We start from the raw sequence: 21,433 nt of genomic DNA on the forward strand, positions 1-21,433 counted from the left end.
GATTTTGTGGCACAGCTTGCAGATCATTTATTAACTTGAAAAGCAGTAGTTCCAGACTGCATTTGGATAAAGGTGGGCAAAGTTAAATTTGAACAAATTTGAAAAACAAAATAAACTCACCCACATTTTTTGTTCTGTCTTGTTATACCACACAGTATTTTAATATTTCATATGGTATGTAACTCTACAGGTCAGGTAAATCATCCTTTGAAAATTAATGCAATGGCAGTTTCACAATCTACTAGTGTGCTGTTTAAATCATTATTTTTAATTGACACTAGGAAAAATTTTCAGCATGGCTTGCAAGAGTTCTACTCTTGGTGGGAGTTGGACATTAAATTACTTTCCATTCTGAAAGTTCCAGCCTCTATCCTGTGAATCATTTGTTATCATTCTCTTCTAATCAGTTCTTTCTGCTCTGTGAAGGTACTGAAAATTCAGTAATCAGAATATGCATATTTAAGTAAAGTGTAAAAATAGATTCAAAACCAAACTCCTGCCCGAAAAGGAGATAACATATCTCTCAGGTTCTTTCCCAATATTTTCCCCAATAAGTTTCACGTGATGTAAAAATGTCTCTGAGTTATCAAATGCTGCTAATATTTACAATAATCTGGACAGCTTTTCATTAAAGATGCATTGAGAATATTTGGGAGGGATACACAATGTTTTGCAAAAGGTTATCCACCCGGAATATGCCATCAGGAGAACAGTTTTGCAGCTTTTATTATCATGACATCTTGTAATACAGTAATAATATTACCAGATACCATGACAAGCAAAGGTTGTTCTGGCAGCAAAGACCAATTACCATTATGAAAGGAGGAAAAAAAGTAAATGATTTTGAGTCATATAACACTTGGACTGTTAGAAATACAGTTCTAAAAGACTGCATCTCCATAGCATATTCTTTAGCAATCTCATTTTGAATTTTGTGGGAGATAAAATCAAGCTACTGCCAATATTAACTAATTATGGCTTGCCAACATGTGTAAAGCAACACATAAAATTCCTCAAAGCTAATCTAAATGCAATACTGTCCTTGTTCGTTTGAAGGAACATAGCACAACATAGAACAACTATTAGGAATATGTAAAGTCTTAGTAAAATTTAAAATTAAATTAGCAAAGCCTGCTTTAATTTTCTGTGTCACACAGATGTACATAAGGACAGCACTGGGGCCACAACATATAATTCTGTAATTGTCACGTGAGCCCTATGACATATAAAAGGGGGATTTGGTGAAAATTTAGAAGTGATTATCCAAAGAGCAAGGACAATAAGAAATATCAAAGAGAAATAGAATGCCATATTCTGTTACCAAAAATCAATTACCGTATTTTAATATGTGCAATATGCATTTGAGATATGTATGTATCAGCACTTGAAAAAGATCCACAGAAAAAACGCAGTCAGAGAAAAGTTTTTGCGGATTAAGACATAGGGGGCGATGGAGATAAACTCAACAGGCATGCAAAGGCATGCAAATTATTAGGATGTGGGTTCTCTAGTAAGCTTTCCATTGGTTTATAAACACACATGCACACATACACCTGCTGCTGAATCACAGGCTTGTAAGTATATATCCTGTGTGAAAATGTAAATGTTACATATGCATGTTACCTTCAGAACAGGGGTGACGAGAATAACTTGGGTAAAATAAAATGCTAGAATAAAAGTCGATCTGGAATATAACCAGAGTCTGCAGGTTGTGAAATACTGTATTATCATACTGGTAAAAGAAATCTTATGTTTTGCTTTGGTTTTGGGAGGACTTCAATAAAAGCAGGTAAAGTTCCCCATAAAGGGGCAAATTGATATACAAAATAAGTGTTAAAAGCCTCTGTCTTGCACCTCTTTCATTACAGGAAAGCATTACATTTCACATGCTTTGTTTTATCTTTGCAGTAAAAAGGAAAACCTGCTACATGCTGTCTTTGAGAATGCTATATCATTTTAGACAGTAGCAAATAGAATGCCATGTGTAACAACGGATGACTAATGTTGAGGATGTTACTTCACCATTTGAAATTCAATGCCTGGCAGCAAATCATCATCACTCACAATTCCTGGCTCAAAAATGAAGTTGTCATTAGCATGCAGACTTAAAAAAAAAGATAATCTTTCATTGACTGATTCATTAGTCTGGCAAACTATTTTACTTTACTAAAATTTGGTGTTTATGGTGGTTTATGCTAACACATTTATCTGTATTATTAGATGCCATCAGTTATTCTGGTTCTCTGATGAGCAGTAACTCATTATGCTGATTTGTGATCAGCATAACTCTTTAATGATTTGTTCACTTTTATTGTCTGTTTCATATTCCAACTGTATTTTAAGGCTGTGAAGTTTAACAAAGTTCATATTTCTCAGATCAGAAAGTGAGGTTAAAAAAATATGTCGGTACAACTTTGGCCATACTAACAACAGAAACTGGCATCAGCCACCAGGAGTTATTCACTCACACCCTGTATTGGGCATAACTATGGAATACTGAAAGGACATGTCAGAGGCTTTGGCAGGGATGTGATATGAGATGATTTAAGAAGAAGATGGATTTTAGTGCATTTACAATGAATTTCAAAAGAAAAAAGTCTCATCTTTCTCTTCTGTATACTTGGTATTCCATTAGAAATTACTATAATGTTCAGACAGATGTTTTTCAAACAGATGAACACTAGAGGGGCAGACAGTCATCCAAACATAGTGTCACATTTAGGTGATAAATACATGTAAAATGCCCATGGATTCCTCTAACTCACCTGTGTGATACTCTTTCCATTAGCAACAGGGCCCCCATCCCCCATGCCAGAGCTGTCACATGCCAAAATAACTTACTGAGCTTAAATAAAGGAAGTAAGGAATTAAAAGTATGATTCATTACAAAAATGTTACTTGTAAACTCAACTCTGATAATTGCTTATGGACTTCAAAAAAAGTCTTTACCAAAACACACCGGTCTGTCAATCGTTTGACCTAGTCACAACAGTTAAAAGTCAACTTGATGTCAGAGAGTGTTAAAGATTAATCTCCAAATGGTATCTCAGATGCAATAAATTTGTATTTCTAGCATTGTTAGCAGATACCGCTTTTCATTCTCCCTCTCCCCCACAAAGCAGAAGTCCGTAAATAAAGACCCTTCAGGTCTAATCCAAATAAACAGCATTCTGATTAATGAGTTCTGTACTTTCATTGGCAATTAACACCTTCTCCTAAAAAAAGTTAAAAATAGTAAATTATATTGAGTTTTGTCATCTCTCAACCTCAGTAAAATATCTAACTGTATACTTATAAAGGAACTCAAATGTAAGCTTGAAGTCAAGTATGTACTCCCATTCTTTGCAAAAACACAGCTATATTTTTTATGTTTGTGAAAGTTGTACATTTCTGCAATATATATGAAAAATTATATATACTGTATATTAGAGTGGAAGTGCCTGAGTCACAGTAATAAGGAACAAAAAATAATTGGTGTTCATTTAGTAAACACTTAAGTACAAACCATGGGCTGACTTTGCAGACTGAAAACTTAACAACAGCCATGAAATCAAATTGTCAGTTCCTTTGAGCACAGAATACCATCAGTAATTACATTCTGCAGCAAAGCAGTCTGTTTACTAATATATTACAAAAGGACTAGATCGTGTAAGGGGTGAGGCTATTTAAAGGTAGCCAACACATTATGGTCTCCTATAATCATACGCATTCTGCTGCTTTGCTTAACTGTACAATGTGAGAACAAAAGTCTTGATGGCATTCCAGTAAGCTTTTGAGTAACCTTCTCTTATTTTCAGGACATCTATTATTACTGGCTTACATTTATGATGACCCTTAGTCAATTGCTGAGAATGAGCACTTGTACTTAATTTGCTTTTCAGTTTACAGTGTGTTGATATCAACAAATTAAATACATTCCCAAAGTTTGCAAGTTTGTTATCATTACTGATGAACAGTGAAACAAAGTAAAAGGAAATATTTTATGCAGAGAAGTTCAAATGAGAGGGCACAGCTACATGAGGGCATGTATGTGCTTTTACCAGAATTGGATAAGTATGGCAAAAAGAATGATTGTGGGCCATGTTTTAACTTCACTCCTTCACTCAATCTCTTTTTGTTCACTTTGCTAATATTCTAAAACTGAAAAGGAAAAAAAGAAGCAGAAAATAAAGATTCAGCCAACTTTAAGGCAAGCATGAGATACTTCATATTGAATATTCAGAGTGGAACTCTAATGCTAAGGGCTTTAGTGAGTATCTAGTAAGAATAAAATTTTACTGAGTATTCTCTGTGGGCTAAGCAATCAAGGGGAAAATACGCCAGACAAAACATAGCAGAGACTAACTATATAGTGTGCTGTCAGTCCTGGTAGTCACAGTGTTGTTCTTTCTGTTTCCTCTTCTGCCTTCATCCTTACAGTATTATGATCATTAATCCCATATTATTTTGCTGGCTACTTGAATCAGCTTCCCTCTTCACTCATATGTCTGCTGTTTTTTGGTCATCCTGATACAACCTGTGCTTTTCCTTTAAATAATGAGTATAATCAAGTACTCTATTTTGAGAATGTAGCTTGTTGGGATTTCATCATAAACTATCATAAACAATACTTGGGATCGTTAAACAGTCACACCTCACGCTTCAGAATAGTCCTGTGAGGTTAGAATCCATTTGAATTGTAGCCAAAGAAATTATCAGAGTTGAAAGTTTTTCTTCAAGCAAACACGTGGTCAAAACTGGTGGCCCAAAGAATAAAACTCAGATGGAATTCATAAAAAACTTGTATGATTTTCAGGAAGCTCTTTAGGTATTGTAAAGTTCAGGCTTTTTCATTCAATCAGAACATTTCATTGAAAACACCATCAGGACTCCAGCAGTGTTAACAATAGTGAGGAGCAGGAGGAGAATGATGATGAAATCATGGAGCTTGCTGATCAAACCAAGCACGATACAGACAGTCCAAGGTACCTAAGTCCTCTGGCTCATAGCTAGAAGAATTGCTAGGCCTCCAAGCAGAAACCCAAACCATAAAGGAGCCTACTTCTGTAATACATGATAGAATATATTGCTTTTATCTCCCAGCATTTACCTCCTGTAATTTTCACTTCACTAGTCAACCTCTATTTAGTGTTTGCCCCCTTTCTGGTATTTCAGCAAACCTAAGCATTAAGCCTGGTGCTTAATTATATCTTGTTCACAGGCCAGTTGTTTCCCTGGTCATTGCCCAAACAAGTTATCTCTTGCTAAGATAGTAGGACAGCAAGGAGGCAACTTTGAAGTAAAAATGCCTTTCCAGTAGGAACACAAACAAGAAAAATTTATTTATGTGGCACATATTTTTGCTTCTGCTCTTGTTTTTTTAATAACAAATTACTATGAAATAAAGGAGCCAAAGCATACCATATGAGTATTAAAAAAAAAATATATATATATTATATATATATATACACACTTTAAGTCAGATGGTGGTTTCCATACACCCCTTTGGATCTTGTACTACTCTTTTCAGTGAACTTTCTACTCATTGTGAGCCTACAGATAGCGTTTCTAAATAGACAGAGACAGCACATCAGTGTAATTGTCTTGAGACTGCCCATACAGCCACCCATTTAACCAGCTTGATGGACACCGCCCTTGTAAAGCAGCAACACAATGTATGCTTCCATTTTGCTCACTGCATAATTATTGGTCAGATTTTTCTCCACTGTTGCTTAGACTGCAGTCATCCTCCCATTTAATTATCAGTCCATCCCTTGTCACTATCCTTCACAATTTCGAGTTCTCTACAAAAATAAGGAAGATGATGAAAGTACCCCAAGACTGGAACAAGTTGGTAAGAGCTGAGAGGAATCAAAGAAATGAAGCAAAACTATTTCTGATGTTTGCAAGGAGGCTACAGCTTTGACGGTAACTAGTGGCCTTTATTCTTTTCTGTACAGGTGACCTCACTGGCAAAGGTACCAACACTGACAACACCTATGCATATGAAAGAAGTTTAAATGATGCCATATTTACACACATAACCACAAAAATATTGAAGGGAAATACTCATGATAACAGAGAAAAGACCATCAATGAGTCAGTGATTTCACAGCACAACTTGAAATGAGGGAAGTGCACACCACTGTCCTGATGTGATCTGACTACAACCATTTACCTTAAACACTCTTTTTAAATTTAAGATTTCCAGAAGGGATAACAATAGGAAGTTTCCCACTGCCTAAACTCACCCATAAAGGTGTGTTTTATCCAACTTCCAGAGATGCAGGAAACAGATATGTCCATCTAACTTGTGACTTGGAGAACAAACCTGTCTGCTTGCTTCACTTTATAAACATAAGGGGGTTACCGCATTTTAAAACAGCACAACTTTAGAATTTAAATAATATGCAGTGCTGTTATTTTAACTGATACTTCCAATTATTATTAAAAATGCTAGAGAATGTGCTTTTGTTCATTGTTCAGCATCTTGAACCGTTACTTAAAATACTATCTTCATAAAAATACACACAACTACTTAAAAAGTAAATAATAACGCAATAATAAAATCCAAAATGGAACAGATTACATCCTCATTTAAGTTATTGTAAAGCTTTTGCATTCACTGATCTATAAATATTCACCTTCAGAATGATCTACTCATTGTAAGCGTAAAAATTGTGCAATGGAAGGAACACAACAGATCTCTATCCCTGTGTTCCTACCTAATTGTAGCATTTCACAGCAGTCTTCATTTGGGCTTCTCAAAATCTTCAAGTAAGTCCATAATTTTCCATCTGTCTCTCCTCTGTGTCTGCAAACCTCTCTCCTTTGTTCTCAGAAAGATTATGTAAAGCACAGCAAGCAGCTGCTGTGAGAAACAGATATTTCTCATTAGTTTCTAGCCTACATGTCTGGGTCTTCTATTTATCCACCCTTTAGTCTTCCAAATGCATATTCTATTGTTTTTCTCAAGAAATGCTTTCCTCCCTTTTGGGTGCCTAATAAAAGAATACGTAAGCTCAGTAAACATATGAAAAGCTGTTTCTAGTAAATAGAAATACTCCATTCTAGTAATATTCCATGACTAGTTTTTCTTGCTACGGTTATACATCACATACAAAAATATTGCTATATGTAATAATCGCTCTACAAGCTCAACTTGCAGGACCTGGAATGAGAAGGGTAGAATTTGTGAGGTAGACCGTGCTTCAAGGGGGTCTCAGAGCCTACATTCTGGCTCAGGAAAAGTCAGCTTTCTGGTATCAGTCTTGATACATCAGTATCATGTCTTCTAATGATGAAGATGTCATCACTATACTGTGCAGTCCTTTTAGATAATTGGTGATGAAAACAAACATGAATGAAAATTTCTGGGAAAAAGATGAGCTTAATGCAAATAGTGAGGACTGGCTGCAATAGTGTATTAAAAAATTGTGAGTGAGATATAAAAAGGCAAGCAGAAATCAGTTTCTTCCACGTCTACAAGTAAAATTCACTTCTGAAAGAGCTTGAGTATAACTCTGCAACAGAATATATGTTTTATGGAAACCTAAGCTGGAAAAGAAAATTTCATGTGTGCTTTCCAAAGGCCTGCACCCCTCATGTCTATGGTTAAGGTGGATAAGACAAGTGGTATCTGCTGTGAATCACTTGCAGGCTTTAGACCACTCCACCCTGTATTTACTACTGGTCTGTTTCACAGCAGAATAAGCACTGCAAGAAAGACCATTCTTCCTGAATATTACTTATCTGTAAATTTCTGAGAAATTATTTTTTGTTTATGGTGTTATTAACAAGAAAATTTTGCAGCTGGAGGAAGGCCATTTGGCTTGTCCTGAAGCAGTTGTTTTAATAGCAGCAATGACAGCCACAAAAAAGAGTTGCACTTAAGCTGCAAACAAATGAGAGGCTGTCGAGGAGATGTAAAAATGGATGGAAGTGTAAGGAAGATCCATTATATGAATATCCTTGGGAATCAAATGAAAAGGCAAAATCTGATAAGGAGAGAATTTTCAGCACCAGAACTGAAGAAAAACTAGGAAGAAAATTCAAAACTCCTGTTCCAAAAAAGCTTGTCCTAAAAGGGAGGAACTAGGAAAGGAGAAGTTGGATTTTCAGTCTAAGATAAATCAAATACTTAAAAATAAATCTATTTGTCATTAAAATATGCTATGACTTGAGTTAGGTTGAAAGTGAACAAAATCAGTTGTTGGTAGCTTGTAGACTATATCATAATACTGTAACAGCTGTAAGGTTGTAAATCATCTAAGACTAATCCTGTCTTGAGCATTTGTAAAACTGTATTGAATCAGCTCTTCTCCTAGACAGGTATTTAATTCCATGGCCTAACTTATATGGGAATCAAAAATTTATTAAACTAGATACGATGTGGATAAACTATCTGAATAGACCGAAGCTAAGGTGTTCTACCAATACAGATGCACACAAGCCGCTGCATAAATCTAATAAGCTGCCATAAAGGAATACTGGCCTCTTGGATTTTGCAGGCATTGAAAGATATAACACGTTTCAGTGAGATCTGGAAACACTCTTAATGTAGACAGCTTTGGTACAGAAGGTATGTAAATATTAGAGAGGATGCTTCAAGGTCAGGAACTGCAGGCTTGTTTACAACAAATAAATGTTTGTAATGAGACTGAAGTGTACCTAGGCTAGGATGTACTCAGAGCTGATTCACCTTCCATCAGAGAAAGCCTGCTCTTGAGCACAAGTAAGGTATGCACACTGAATTATTACTACAAGTTCTTTTAATACAGGCAGAGTATTTCAGGGGAGAATCTTTGCATAATGTTTTTGTTTATTCTTTCATTAAAAATCTGTTACTTCTCTCAGTAGAAGCAGGACACTGAATTAGAGGAGTCTTTTGCCTAATCCAATTGGCCATTTTTTTCTGTGTCAATCCTTTTGGAAACTTTATCCATCCAACTTGAGAATCTTTTTGCCTCTTCTTACCATCTCTCTCCGTCACTATTATAAAGAGGAAAGAAACAGGATATGGGTTTGAATTCACAGTCATAGAGGATGAATATGAAGCTGGATCTTCCATATCTCCAGTAGCAATCTAATCAATAATGATTACTTCCTTCAAAAAGGAGCAAATAATAAGAAAGATTAAAAGTGGTGCTTCCATAGTAGATATAAACTGATCTCAGAGTTTTAAAAGATTGAGTTTCCAATTCCTTATTATTATTGGCTTCTCTTGGCCAACCTTCTGTGATTCAAGTTTTTTTAACAAATCTGATGATTAAAATCCAAGTTTAGCATGTTTAAAATCTGACAACTACACAATAAAACAACTTCTATGTGGTAGTGGTACAATACCAGGCTTTGGAAACTGGAAATATAATTTTGGAAATACAATTTTCCATGACTTACCTCAAAACAAACTTATGTTCCGACAGATACCCAAACACAGTCCTAGAGCTAGTTTGCATTTTTTAGGTTTTCTTCATATTTATAAGGAGTTTTCTTACTTTTTATTATTTATGCTAAGAGGACAACTGTGGACTGTGTTCTGTCACTAGGAAATGAAATATACGATTACCTGATCATAATCAATGTCTCTGTCTCCAGTTCCTATTCTGATTCTACATGCTGGGTTAGTTGCTTCTTATGCACATTTAACAAATACTCGGATAATGAATCTTCTAATTGTTAATTCAATTTGATTGGGGGAGTGTGGGTGGTTTGCATAACAACTCTTACACCCTTAAGAGTGTTTCAAAACTATTGCAAAAAACATTAAGCATGATGTTCCAAAGCATAACATATCAGGTGTATTAAATTAGAAGTTTGCATTTGAATTTTCCAGCACCACACATATAATTTCTGAATATTATAAATAGATGACTTAATTATTCTTCCTGAGAAAGGATAGGTATGTAATATTTCCTAATTCTGTAACACTCTGCAGGTGAAGAGTATCTGGTGGTTGAAGTACTGACTGCATGATTCTATTTCCTGAATAGTTACTGACTCCTTGGGTGAGCAGTTCAAAACATCAGACTCCAGCAGGCTCTTAGCTGCAACAGTATTGATGCACTGAAGTTGGAATGCCAAGATTTACTTTGTTTACCATCAAAGCTCTGGGGCAGACTGAAAACATACAAAAATAGAGATAGTTCTTTGGACTTAGAGACTGAAGTGTGCACAGACCTTTTTATAGAAATACACTGAGCTGAATGCTGCCCACAATGGGACTCTACTTGTTCAGTCTCAATGACCAGAGCTGCGTTATTGCAGCTCCACTTCTCATTTCACAAAACGCAGCAGCAGGAGTAGAAGGGTTCTCAATCAGTTTCAACAAATATTTATATACACTTGGTCATTTCATAATATCCTATTCTGCTTAACAAGATGTTCTGCGCTTTCGGGAAGTCACATGGCTTACTAGTGGAAGTTTATTTTTATAAGTTGAGCTTTTGCACCCATTAGCTGCATATAACATACTGATCTTTGGGGAAGGAAGATGCTTACATTAGATAATGTGGGTAAGCAATAATGATATCTTTAAACACCATCATTCAGGATAAAGACAGAATTGGAATACAGAAAAAGGTGAAATTTCCAGCTGAAGTTCAGAATTCATTTCTGACATGGTGGGATTACTGTGTAGTGAAAGAAAGAGTTCTGCACCCTTACCTCAGCTTGTATTCAAAGTCCCACAGAACCGAAGAGCTTGATTCAAAGGCTGTTGAAGTTATCTGAGTCTTTCCCTTTCCTACTGTGATTCTGAAAAAAGGGGAGAGTGTTGTATGAACATATGCCAGTCTCTGTAAAGAAAATATTCAGGAAAAATAGAAAGATTTACATTGGACTGTCTGATGAAGTGGCATTAGAGTTGCAAAAATACGTGTGATAGTTGTTACAACATTAATTTTGTCCTTGAATATTAAGAAGCCACAATGTCCAGCAGTAGCTTTTTTTGGTCCTGTCAGTGAATACATTTCAGCATGATCTACTGCATCCGTAGGATCATTTGCTACCAACTACGAATAGCAAGTATATTTCTCTACTGACTTGACTTAAAAGACATAACAACCTTCATGTTCTTTCCAATCAGCATTTCTCCCTCATGCCTTTCACTGTGTTGTATGCAGTTAATCATTTCTATGTCCAGGAATTCAGTTATTCCCACAGCTTTAAAGCCTTCTGTATGGAATGAAAGGTGCAAACTTGAACTTCTCATTGTAATTCTTAAATTTGCTATCTTATACATAACATATTCTACCAGATTCTGCCATTTTAACATTTCAGAAATTGCACATCTACTTAAACTTGGGGTTTTTTTGGGTGGTTTGGTTTTTTTTTTCCTATTTTAATGCTGTTTATGGAAAATTGCTTTTTAGAAAAAAAACAGGTTATATAAAAGACCTGAGAAAGCATCACAGGGCTTCGAAAAAATTGAAGCATGTGGTTTTCAGCAACTTAAAACCTCAGCTTCAGGGCGTTTGGACAGGATAGATATTTTATTATTGGTCAGAGTATTTTCTGATTGTCTCTTCACACATTTACTTGCTGTAGTTTCTGTTCATCCCTTGCTCTTCTTCTTTGCCTCTTCTTCATTATTTACACAAGAATCAGAGGTTCTGTCACAAAGCATTAGGTTTTTAGGTCATGGGTACAGTGGCTAGCAACAGCTTCACCTTTTGTAGTACCAGACTAAACAACTCAATAGTGTCTCATAGGAAAAAGATAATTAAAATTTAGAAGACATGTATTATCATTCAGAAGTCAACATACAGTAGTTCCATTATGTATGTGATACAGTGAATGAAAAAAAAAGCCACTTTAATGTCGCTCCAGTTATGTCAGTATTCAACACAGACTTCTGTGAAGTGTAAATCGAGCGTTTCATGATTCTATATCTACTCATTCTACAAGCACTGAGAATTGCTTTTCTAATAATGTCTAATTTTAAAATATAGGACAAAACTGGCTCTACATCAGTGTGCTAGAGGAGACAGAACACCCCACAGAGACAACTTTGAGTATGAAAAACTGTTTGCCTCGGTACAAAGCAGGGCATTGTCCAGATACAGCATTAGTCCTAACATCACTTTCATTTCAAGGATTTAAGACTGGCACCAGCTTAATATTAATATCTTTGGCAAATAGTGAGCACCTTTTGTCAATTTCAGGCATGCCTCCCAGAGTGAGACTGAAGTATGAACTGTTCTTTAGCCACATTTTATTTTGGTGTAAAGATTGAGGAAGTTTCTTTAAACATTTTGAATGAACTCCTCCAAATCTTCATTTTCTTAAGTGGATAGTTACAGCCATTGTAGTGGTAAAATATGTCTCAAATGCCTGCCCGTGTATTTTCTGGAAAATTAAAATGGTCTTCTTCAGTATTTCACTGTATTTTAATTTTACCTATAGGTATTTGCTATAGTTGATGGTCTATCAATAAGTTTGCTGACTGATGATTCGTTTCAGTTTTTCTCATAAAGAAAAAAAAAGATCTGTGACAGTAGCATCAGAAAATTTTAAAATAATACAAACAGCAATTGGCAGTACAGAACAATCAAATAATCATAATTTAATTTGTAATTTGTTCTGATATCACCATTCTGTGGTGGGATATGTGGAAACTTTAAAGAGTTTTGGGTGTGCGAAACTACTGGGAACACTTACTTAATATGCAGAATTACTATATTTGTGAGTTAGTTCAGATGTAACTTCTGTAGTATATAAGCACTGAGCCACAGAATCTCACTGAATCCGACAAAATTAATCCCCATTGATTTCAACATATTCATTAGCTAGTCTCTGTAGCTAGGTACTTAAAACACAACAAAGTAATTATACAAGTTGAAGCTCAAAATTAAAGTCCAAAGAAAACAATGCTGTTAGTTGCTACCTAATCCTGAAGACACCTAAGCATCTCCAACTTTTGGCTTCAGCCTCTGGTGCATTATTTTAGACCTCAAGAGGTTGTACCTGTAAACAATAATTTTCTCTAAAAGTAAAAATAAAACTGTAGAAATCAGACATATATGACAACACTGACAAATGAAAATACAAGCTGATATAAAATAGATTATAAAAAATTGATTATAAATAAGGATAGACAATGTACAATACTTGCCAGGTTATTTTAGTCTATGGGGTTATTTCACTCTACAGTATTTATTTCTGTACTACACGTGGAGATGTTATTTACAAACAGTAGTTAGTTTTGGCACATAAAATACTCAAACAAACAAAGATTCCTGGAATTAGAAAGAAACCTTCCAGTAAAACGAAGATTGAACTCTCAAAAGTTCAAATGATACCTAAACTAAACATGACTAATCTTCAGAGATTTCATGTTACTATCTTTACTTTTTGTAATTTTGAGGAAAGAAATTTGTCCAACAAGTTGTTAGAAGAGCTGAATTTCTGCTTCAGCAAAGAGGAAATAGCTCCTGTGTCTTACTGACTTTAATATTGTTAACAAAATTTGAGAAGCTCTGGCTCATGCTCACTGAGTTCAATGAGCAACAGCTTGAATCCACAACATTTTGGATCAGGCACAAAATTATTTTGATGGCTGCAAGAAATGGGAAGATATAGGACTACAAGGGAGTACAGCTGATAAAATGAAATCTTGGTCTCACTAAATTCAATGGGAATTTTACAGTTCACTTAGAAAAGGCTGAAATGGTTCATGATATATTAATTTATTTCAGTTAAGCTAAAGTATGTTTGGGTGGGCTGGCTATGGAAAGCTCATGAAGAGTAATAATAATAAAGAAAATATCTCCTTCCTCAAGACTTGAGTTTTCCTACCAGCAAACTTAATTTTTTTTTTTTAAGGTTTTACAAAAAGAACAACAAGTAAAGAAATAATTCTCATTCCTTGAAAATGTAAAAAAAAACCTAGGGTACCAAATTTATCCACCCTACCATATACAAAGAGTAAAACTGACCCTTTTGCATATACAAACACCAAGCAATTTCATAGGCGCCAGCATCAGGAAAAATACATTTCTGCCAATGATAGGATCATGCATTATGCTTCAATACAAACCCATCTGCAGATATTTAACACACCTAGTGGAGTGGTATAATAGTCCTGTTATGTGGGACCCACATCACTGGCTCTGTGTAATTGCTGCTTTCCTGGCCCTTGTGACCTTCATTCCTAAAGTCAAGGTTATGTGTTTTAGAGATGTACCCACAAAAGATAACTAAAAAGAAGAATATGGACTAAGGTGATCAGGAATAATAACAATGAAGAATTAAAAATCCATCACAATTCTGCTTTTAAAATTACATATAACTTATGTGAATAATGATATTTAAATAGCTTCTTTTTCCATACTTGGATGCCTCTGCAGTATTCTCCATTATTTCAAATTAACATTGGAAAAGGATTTAGCTGAAAAACTTCCTTATGTGAGACCAAAGGAAAGCTTCATTAGCATAATTCCTTACAGTCCTTCTGTTAATATTTTCAGGGACAAAAATACAATTATCCTTTTTGTCAAAAAAAAAAGAAAAAAAGAAAGAAAAAGAAAAACTGGGAACATAGTGAAATTATGGAAGATCTAGAGTACAACTCCAGTAAAAAATGTGGGACAAATTGGATAGGAATATAAAAGTATCAGTTCTGACTGAAGTATGAAACTTATGCAAACAACGGGGAAAAAAACCCCCACCCTTTTTAGAACATTTTGAAATGTGTGAAAACTACAAATGCTAGAACTGTGAAAAGGAAACTGGGAATTTGATCCATATGTTCTGGAAATGCCACTGCCCACAGCTAAATTATTTTTGGAGAACAGAACAGAGAACAGAAGAACAACTGCTAAAGCTGTTATAAACACAGGGTCTCCCTGGTGATGCAAAGATCTTACCATGGCAGATATTAATGAGTGACTATTACCATCTGGATACCATATATGAAGAAATCAGCTTTGGTATGTTGTAGAATAATTACTAAGGAATACAATATTATTTATCAATTATTTCTCTAATTCTCTGAGGAGAAATAATTTTGCTAATTCCAAGGGGAAAAAACCCACTATTCAGAGTGGTTCACACATTGATTTTCTTCGTATAGGTGAATATAATTTAAAAGCCTGAACTGATCAAAATAATTCTACTGTATTAGAGAAGATCATATTTTAAACTTGGGAAGTTCTTTATTATTGTATATTTTTTCAAAGTGAAATATTTTTAAAATCTGCAACATATGAAATAGCAGTAAGGCCTGTGGACAGATTCTGCTACTGCTTCTCAAAATGAAAAGCATATCATGTCGATTACAAGAGAAATAATTAACAGTTAAATTGGGCTACTATTTACTTGTTCACAGGAATGTAAGACTGGAAGGAATGAACTTCTTTCATTCTGCTATCAAAGACAACCAAGCCTTAACATTTCTATTCTGTACCTTTAGCAAGCAGAATCATCATACCAGTTGGCATCTTCCACTTTCTACCTGAAGGCTGACCTGGGACACTTAATTCCTTGGACAGTTCGATAGCCTGCAATTCTCACATTCAGCTTATTCTAGACAGTCAGTACCCATTTGTACCAACGTTATCCTTCTAGTATGTAACCCGTACTCTCATAACTAGTTCATGCTAGTAACTCTTACCGCAGAAAGAGATAGAGACCACCATGAAGAGCAATAGATTTAAAGAAAGCAGTATGTACATTTTCTTGGCCATACCAGCAAACTCGCCCTGAAAAAGTTAAAAGATGTTTATAAAAAATTCTGAATGGTGGCAACTATATACCATCTGTTTCGTTCTGGTTTAGAAAGGAATTGCATCAATCTATCATGTTCTATATACCACCTCTCCCTCACAACAACCACTAAGCAAAACCTAGCAACAAAGTTGTGAGTCTTATATTGAAATAATCAAAAAATGAGTTTCTTTTATTACAAATGACATCTGAAAATTGTATTAATAACACATTTTGCTTTGATACTAATTTTTACTCTTCTTTGAAAAAATGTCTTTGCTAAGCAATTTATGAATTCTGAAAAAAAATAGTTCTCTGCACATATAATCATCAAACTTGAACTGACCCTAAGTACAGTTTTTATTTTTCATGTCTTTATTCATTCTTTTCTACATAGTATTTGTGGAATTCAGCATCTGGAACGAGCAGGAAACAGGTTGACTCTCTTTGACTCCCTTTATTTCTGCATAGTGACATTTTCCACTGTGGGCTTTGGGGATGTTACGCCCAAGATATGGCCTTCAAAGCTGCTTGTTGTCATTATGATCTGTGTTGCTCTTGTGGTGTTGCCCATACAGGTAAATGTGGATTTTTTTTCTCTTTAGAATTGTTTTTAAAACAAAAGAATAATAATTGAAGTAATTTATTGTTACAATTATTACTGCATATAAACTGTCAGAAAAAATAACCATCTTCTATACCTCCTACACTCTTGGGGTATTTTCTTCCTTTTTCCTTTGTCAGTTCTCCTGTAGTGTAGATTTGTACTAAAAAACAGAGCACTAATAACAGTTTCCAAGTCCTGGTGAAAGCTTTCTGTTCCTGTCATGTACCACAGAGCCCTTCCTTCATCCTGAGATATGGGTTTGTTATTAAGGGAGCAATTTAAAAAAAAACAACAGTAGCCAGCACTTTCTTTATGAGTATAGCATTTCCTCTGCAGGCTCTCCCTGTTTCTAATCTTGGTTCTCTCCACTTCCTCTCTTACTCTTACAGCTCAGTGCTAACTTGAAAAAAAATCTCATTAAACCTGCAACTCAAGCAAATTGGGTTCACAGCTGTGTATGTCCGTACACGCACACACAGAGCCAACAGCACAGTTAGGAATTTTTGATGCCTATTTAAGTTTAGGACTTCTAACAGTTTCAAAGGGAAAAGGCTGATTTATGAAAACCCAAGTATTTCAAGGAGTCAATCAGTTTCATTAAATTTGTACCAAACATTTCCCAGCTCATTAGGTGAGGCTTGATGACAGAAACCCTGAGATTAAATGGGAAGCCCTGCCAAGATGTTAATTGTTCCACACTTGGTGATCACCCGGATGATGTGACACAAAAAGGGGATGTGGGGAGACATTGTGCATGCTTATCAAAGCTTAGAGTAGACCTGCTAGACCATGAAGCTCCAAAGTTATTCACACAGCCATAGTTTCCAGACTCTGCTTCTTTGACAGTGAACTAAAGCTCACTGTGAGCAGACAGCACAGAAACCTTGGGAGGCTGAAAGCTCAAGCTTTCAGCATTAATTTTCCTGAAATTATTTGAACATGTTAATTATAGCCAAATACTTAATGTCTGCATACACAGACATATGCACTAACACAATTATATTGCCACTCAGTGGATATTTAGCAAAATATATATTCTAGTGAAAACTAAAATATGCTTTGTTTAAGAAATTTGGAATATCCTAGGAAATATAAATTTAATCTTTCAGGTAGTTCTGATATACACTTCAGGCATAAGTGCTCTGCATTACCAGTAAATAACCTGGAATCTACTGCCCTTTCACATAAATTTACCTATTATTAGCTACTTTATTTTACAGCTTTGTAGTGATAATGGGGCTTCATATAGTTTTCCATACACAGAATGTGGGAGACATTCTCTCCTGAGCTTTTGTCCTGCTATGATATGAAATCAGTTATTATTCTCGATTCAGTCTCTCCATCAGTTGAATGTGAATGAGAAAAAGCAGCTATCACAGATATATGGTCAAATCAAGCTCAGTATTAAACACATATTACTTACAAGAAGCTTTAAAATGGTGTTTGTATGTTGATTGTTGCAGTATTCTCTTTAGTCTAAAGGATTTGGACTGGTAGAGCAATGTTTACTGTTAGCCTGTATATATTGTTCTGCTGACAAAGGCAAATTTGCTGTATTAACAGCTGCTGTGTATTTTAAGTTGTCTCTAAATTTATAAGACAGATAAGACAGTATATATAGAAGGTCACCTTCAGAACATTATAAAGTCTCTGAGAAGAGTTATTGCCCAACCTAAGTAAAATGGTGCTTCTGTCTGAGTATCTATACTCACAGTATACACTTAAGTGTGTGAAAATTTAACCTTTCATTTGAGGGAAGCATTTATGTCATATGGCACTGGAAAAAGAGAGCTCAGAGGTACAAAATACATAAAGGAAACAAGGTATAGCTTTCATTCTTTTCTAAAATCTTGAGATTTACTGTAATCTCATGATATTTTAATGGATTTACCCTGCTATTTGTGTGTGGTAGAGACTGGCTCTACTGCCATGTCTTTCAGTCACTCTATTATTCATCTCACACACATACTAGTGAACTTTTTACAAACAAAAAGACGTTGTGGACTAAGGGCAGCTCTTCATAGAGGCATGAGATGAACAAGGCAACGTTGTTAAGTCATGATGCCATTGTACTGCATGTCTACTTGTCTGTATTTCACTGACAATTACTGTCTCTTGCAGTTTGAACAGCTGGCATATTTGTGGATGGAGAGACAAAAGTCTGGTGGTAACTACAGTCGACACAGAGCTCAGACGGAAAAACATGTTGTGCTGTGTGTTAGCTCTCTGAAGATTGACTTACTTATGGATTTCTTAAATGAATTCTATGCTCACCCCAGATTGCAGGTACTTAGAGTGAAAAAAAAAGAAAACAAATCACTGATTTTTTGCAGATAGCCTTGTGAAAGGGTCTTTAATTTGTAAAACTGAATTTAGAAATAGCTGACTGAATTGGGAATCTATAAGTGCAATAAGAAGCTGAGATACAGTGTGGAGACATTCATTTTAAATTGAAGTAAATAGACTAAATAGATAGAATTACTGTCTTGTTGAATTATGCCAGTCCTTTTAGAAACAGATATTTCCTTGCAAATTCCTTACATTCCACCCCAAAATAGAAAATAAATGAAAACTACTCAAATTAATTTTTCCCGTTGTTTTGGGACTGGATCCAAAACTTCTCACAAGTCAAAGCATCTTTTGGTTTTCTCATTTTGCTTTGTTATTTGCCAGTGTTAGGAAGATTAGATCCTTTTGTAATTGTTGAAATAAAGAAATAAATAGACATACTTTAAAGGACAAAGACTTTGAAAGATTACACACGAGATTTTCTTAGTGTATGTATATTTTCTAGCTAATGAAAACATGTCATATGACTTGTTTTGATCATATAAAAGCTTATTTATATGAGATAGCAATTTGAATTCATTATCATTGGCTTTGTTACAGACCATTTATTTTCCTAAATCTTCTCTATGTCTTTTACTAAGTTACCTGTGGTACTGTGCTTCATTAACTAGTGCAAAAAATCACAAAAATACAATTTTCAAATTGCTGAGCAGCAATTTGACAAATCCCAAATCCAAAATATTCCCCAAAAGAATTAGGTAATAAGAGGCATAAGCAAATGCACAAAGAAATACAGTTCTTTATAGATGCAAGGATTGAAAAAATTGAAATCCAAAATTTAGTTAACTAGTCTAAAGAAAGTCGGGCTCTGTGATACACTGGAGACAAAGAAGAAAAGTCCTAATACTACTTACGTAGCCTAAAAGAGCTTATATACATTCCCTTCACAGTTGAAATGGGACTCTGAAGGATACAAATGATGCACTGGATCCAATTCACTAAGCTTTCTGCAAAAGTCTGCCAGTGCTAAGGAAGAGTTCTATGACAAACCTGTCCTACACTCTCAGTCTCTCCTCTCACATTCCATTTATCTCTCCATTTCTTACGTACACACATGTGTGCTTCAGAACAACCTTACTTTTCCTAACAAGAACTGTCTGTAGAACAGGAAACAGAGTTTAGATCTACCTGTTAATGTAAAGGAAAAATTTTTGGGGAAAACAGTTTCATTTTGATTGTTGAAAACTTCCTGCATTTTCCAGCTAGAATGACAGAAATGTAAGTTGTCTCTGAAAAGAAATTATGCTTATATGGAAACAAAAATGTTTCTAAATGGACTTCAGTTGCCACCCAGGAGTCTTTTGTGAGCAGTTGACCACTGCCCAGTCATATTTACTAAATAATTCAATATTTTAAACACAAGTATGCAAATAACTTTTGTCAATTAAATTTGAGAAATATCAGAGACATTTTTGACATCCTGAGTCTCTGTTGACTCATTATCTAGCAATAATAAATGTTAACAAAAAAATAACATGACTATTCCCCCTTATGTTTTTGACAGGACTATTATGTCGTTATTTTGTGTCCTACTGAGATGGATGCTCAGGTCCGAAGGGTGTTACAAATCCCAATGTGGTCCCAAAGAGTTATCTATCTGCAAGGCTCAGCACTAAAAGATCAAGACCTGCTGAGAGCTAAGTAGGCAAATATTGACCAATTTGTTTTTTAATTTTGTTTAACTTATACTGTTGATAAGTAAGTTTGACAAACAACAGAAACTGTGTTTGAAGGAAAGCATGTGTATTTAGAAAGCAAGGCTCTTTGATATAATTTTTCTTAATATCTGAAATTTTTCAAGGAACAAATATTTTTAAGCTTTCATTTGACCAAATTTCTCTTCACTGTCTTTTCTGTCTCAATTTTAAAGGTATTGAAACAGAGTGCCTGTTGTTTCTTCTAAAAAAGCAGCACAGAAAATTCCAAAACTGCCAGTAATGCTAGAATTTGTTTCTGTTCCTTGAGCAAAGATGGTAAATGTGATGGTAGTTCTCCTGACCAACTGAAGGGGAAAAAAGTAAACAAAAATAATTATCCCCCTTTGAACCCATTGCACAGATATGTTTTCTTCCTAAGTTCAGCCTGGTAGTATAAGCAACTACCTTACTATACCTCCATGTACTCTTCTTTCAAGGCCTTTCTCTTACCACATACTTCCACCACTTCTAAAAATTCCTCTCTCCCAGTTAATAATGAATGACATTAATCAAAACACATCAGTCAAACACAGTTCCTCAAACACACCACCCCCCACCCCCTCCAAGTACTCAATCACTTGAAGGTATGAAGGAATTTACACCGGAATTCATGTAGGAGGATCGTCTCTTTAATCTCTCCAAAGAGAAAGGTGATTCTTAACAAATAACTGATATAACTCATCTGCATTGCTCTTTATAATAATTTATTCAGCAACTAATACAGATTTAAAAATTAAGCCAATACCTATCTGAGTATTTGTATCATTCAGCCTTTTCTACCCTAGGGGAGTTACTTCCAAGAGTCTAATCTCTGAGAATTCTAGAAAGCAGTGTTATCTTCTCAGATTTCTGCCACTGAAAAAAACAACCATATCTGTTTAAAATTTGAAAATACAATAAAGCTTTTTTCAGGATTAGGAGTTTTCTTTTAAAGAGGTTCCTTTTTTTGCTTTCTTGCTGATTTGAGGAAGGAATTCATGTCGGGATTTAGCTGGCATTTGTTCTACACATTAGAAGAAACATTAGGCCGTTCCATAAAGATAATCTTGAATTTCACTTATAATAACCTGGAGGTAGTCAACTGTGGAACTGTGCT

The 21,433-nt window shown here is 35.0% G+C and overlaps 1 protein-coding gene across 4 annotated transcripts in view; it reads left to right on the plus strand.

The window, feature by feature from the left end:
- Nucleotides 1–21,433, plus strand: part of KCNT2 (potassium sodium-activated channel subfamily T member 2) — a 151,142-nt gene that overhangs the window by 62,101 nt on the left and 67,608 nt on the right. For all 4 annotated transcript variants that reach the window (XM_074877225.1, XM_074877226.1, XM_074877227.1 and 1 more), the window contains 3 exons: nucleotides 16,082–16,262; nucleotides 18,413–18,577; nucleotides 20,145–20,281. In XM_074877225.1, coding sequence (XP_074733326.1) covers nucleotides 16,082–16,262; nucleotides 18,413–18,577; nucleotides 20,145–20,281 — 483 coding nt within the window. The remainder of the gene's footprint in view (nucleotides 1–16,081; nucleotides 16,263–18,412; nucleotides 18,578–20,144; nucleotides 20,282–21,433) is intronic.

The sequence above is a fragment of the Strix uralensis genome, chromosome 8, assembly GCF_047716275.1.
Source record: "Strix uralensis isolate ZFMK-TIS-50842 chromosome 8, bStrUra1, whole genome shotgun sequence".
Taxonomy (NCBI): domain Eukaryota; kingdom Metazoa; phylum Chordata; class Aves; order Strigiformes; family Strigidae; genus Strix; species Strix uralensis.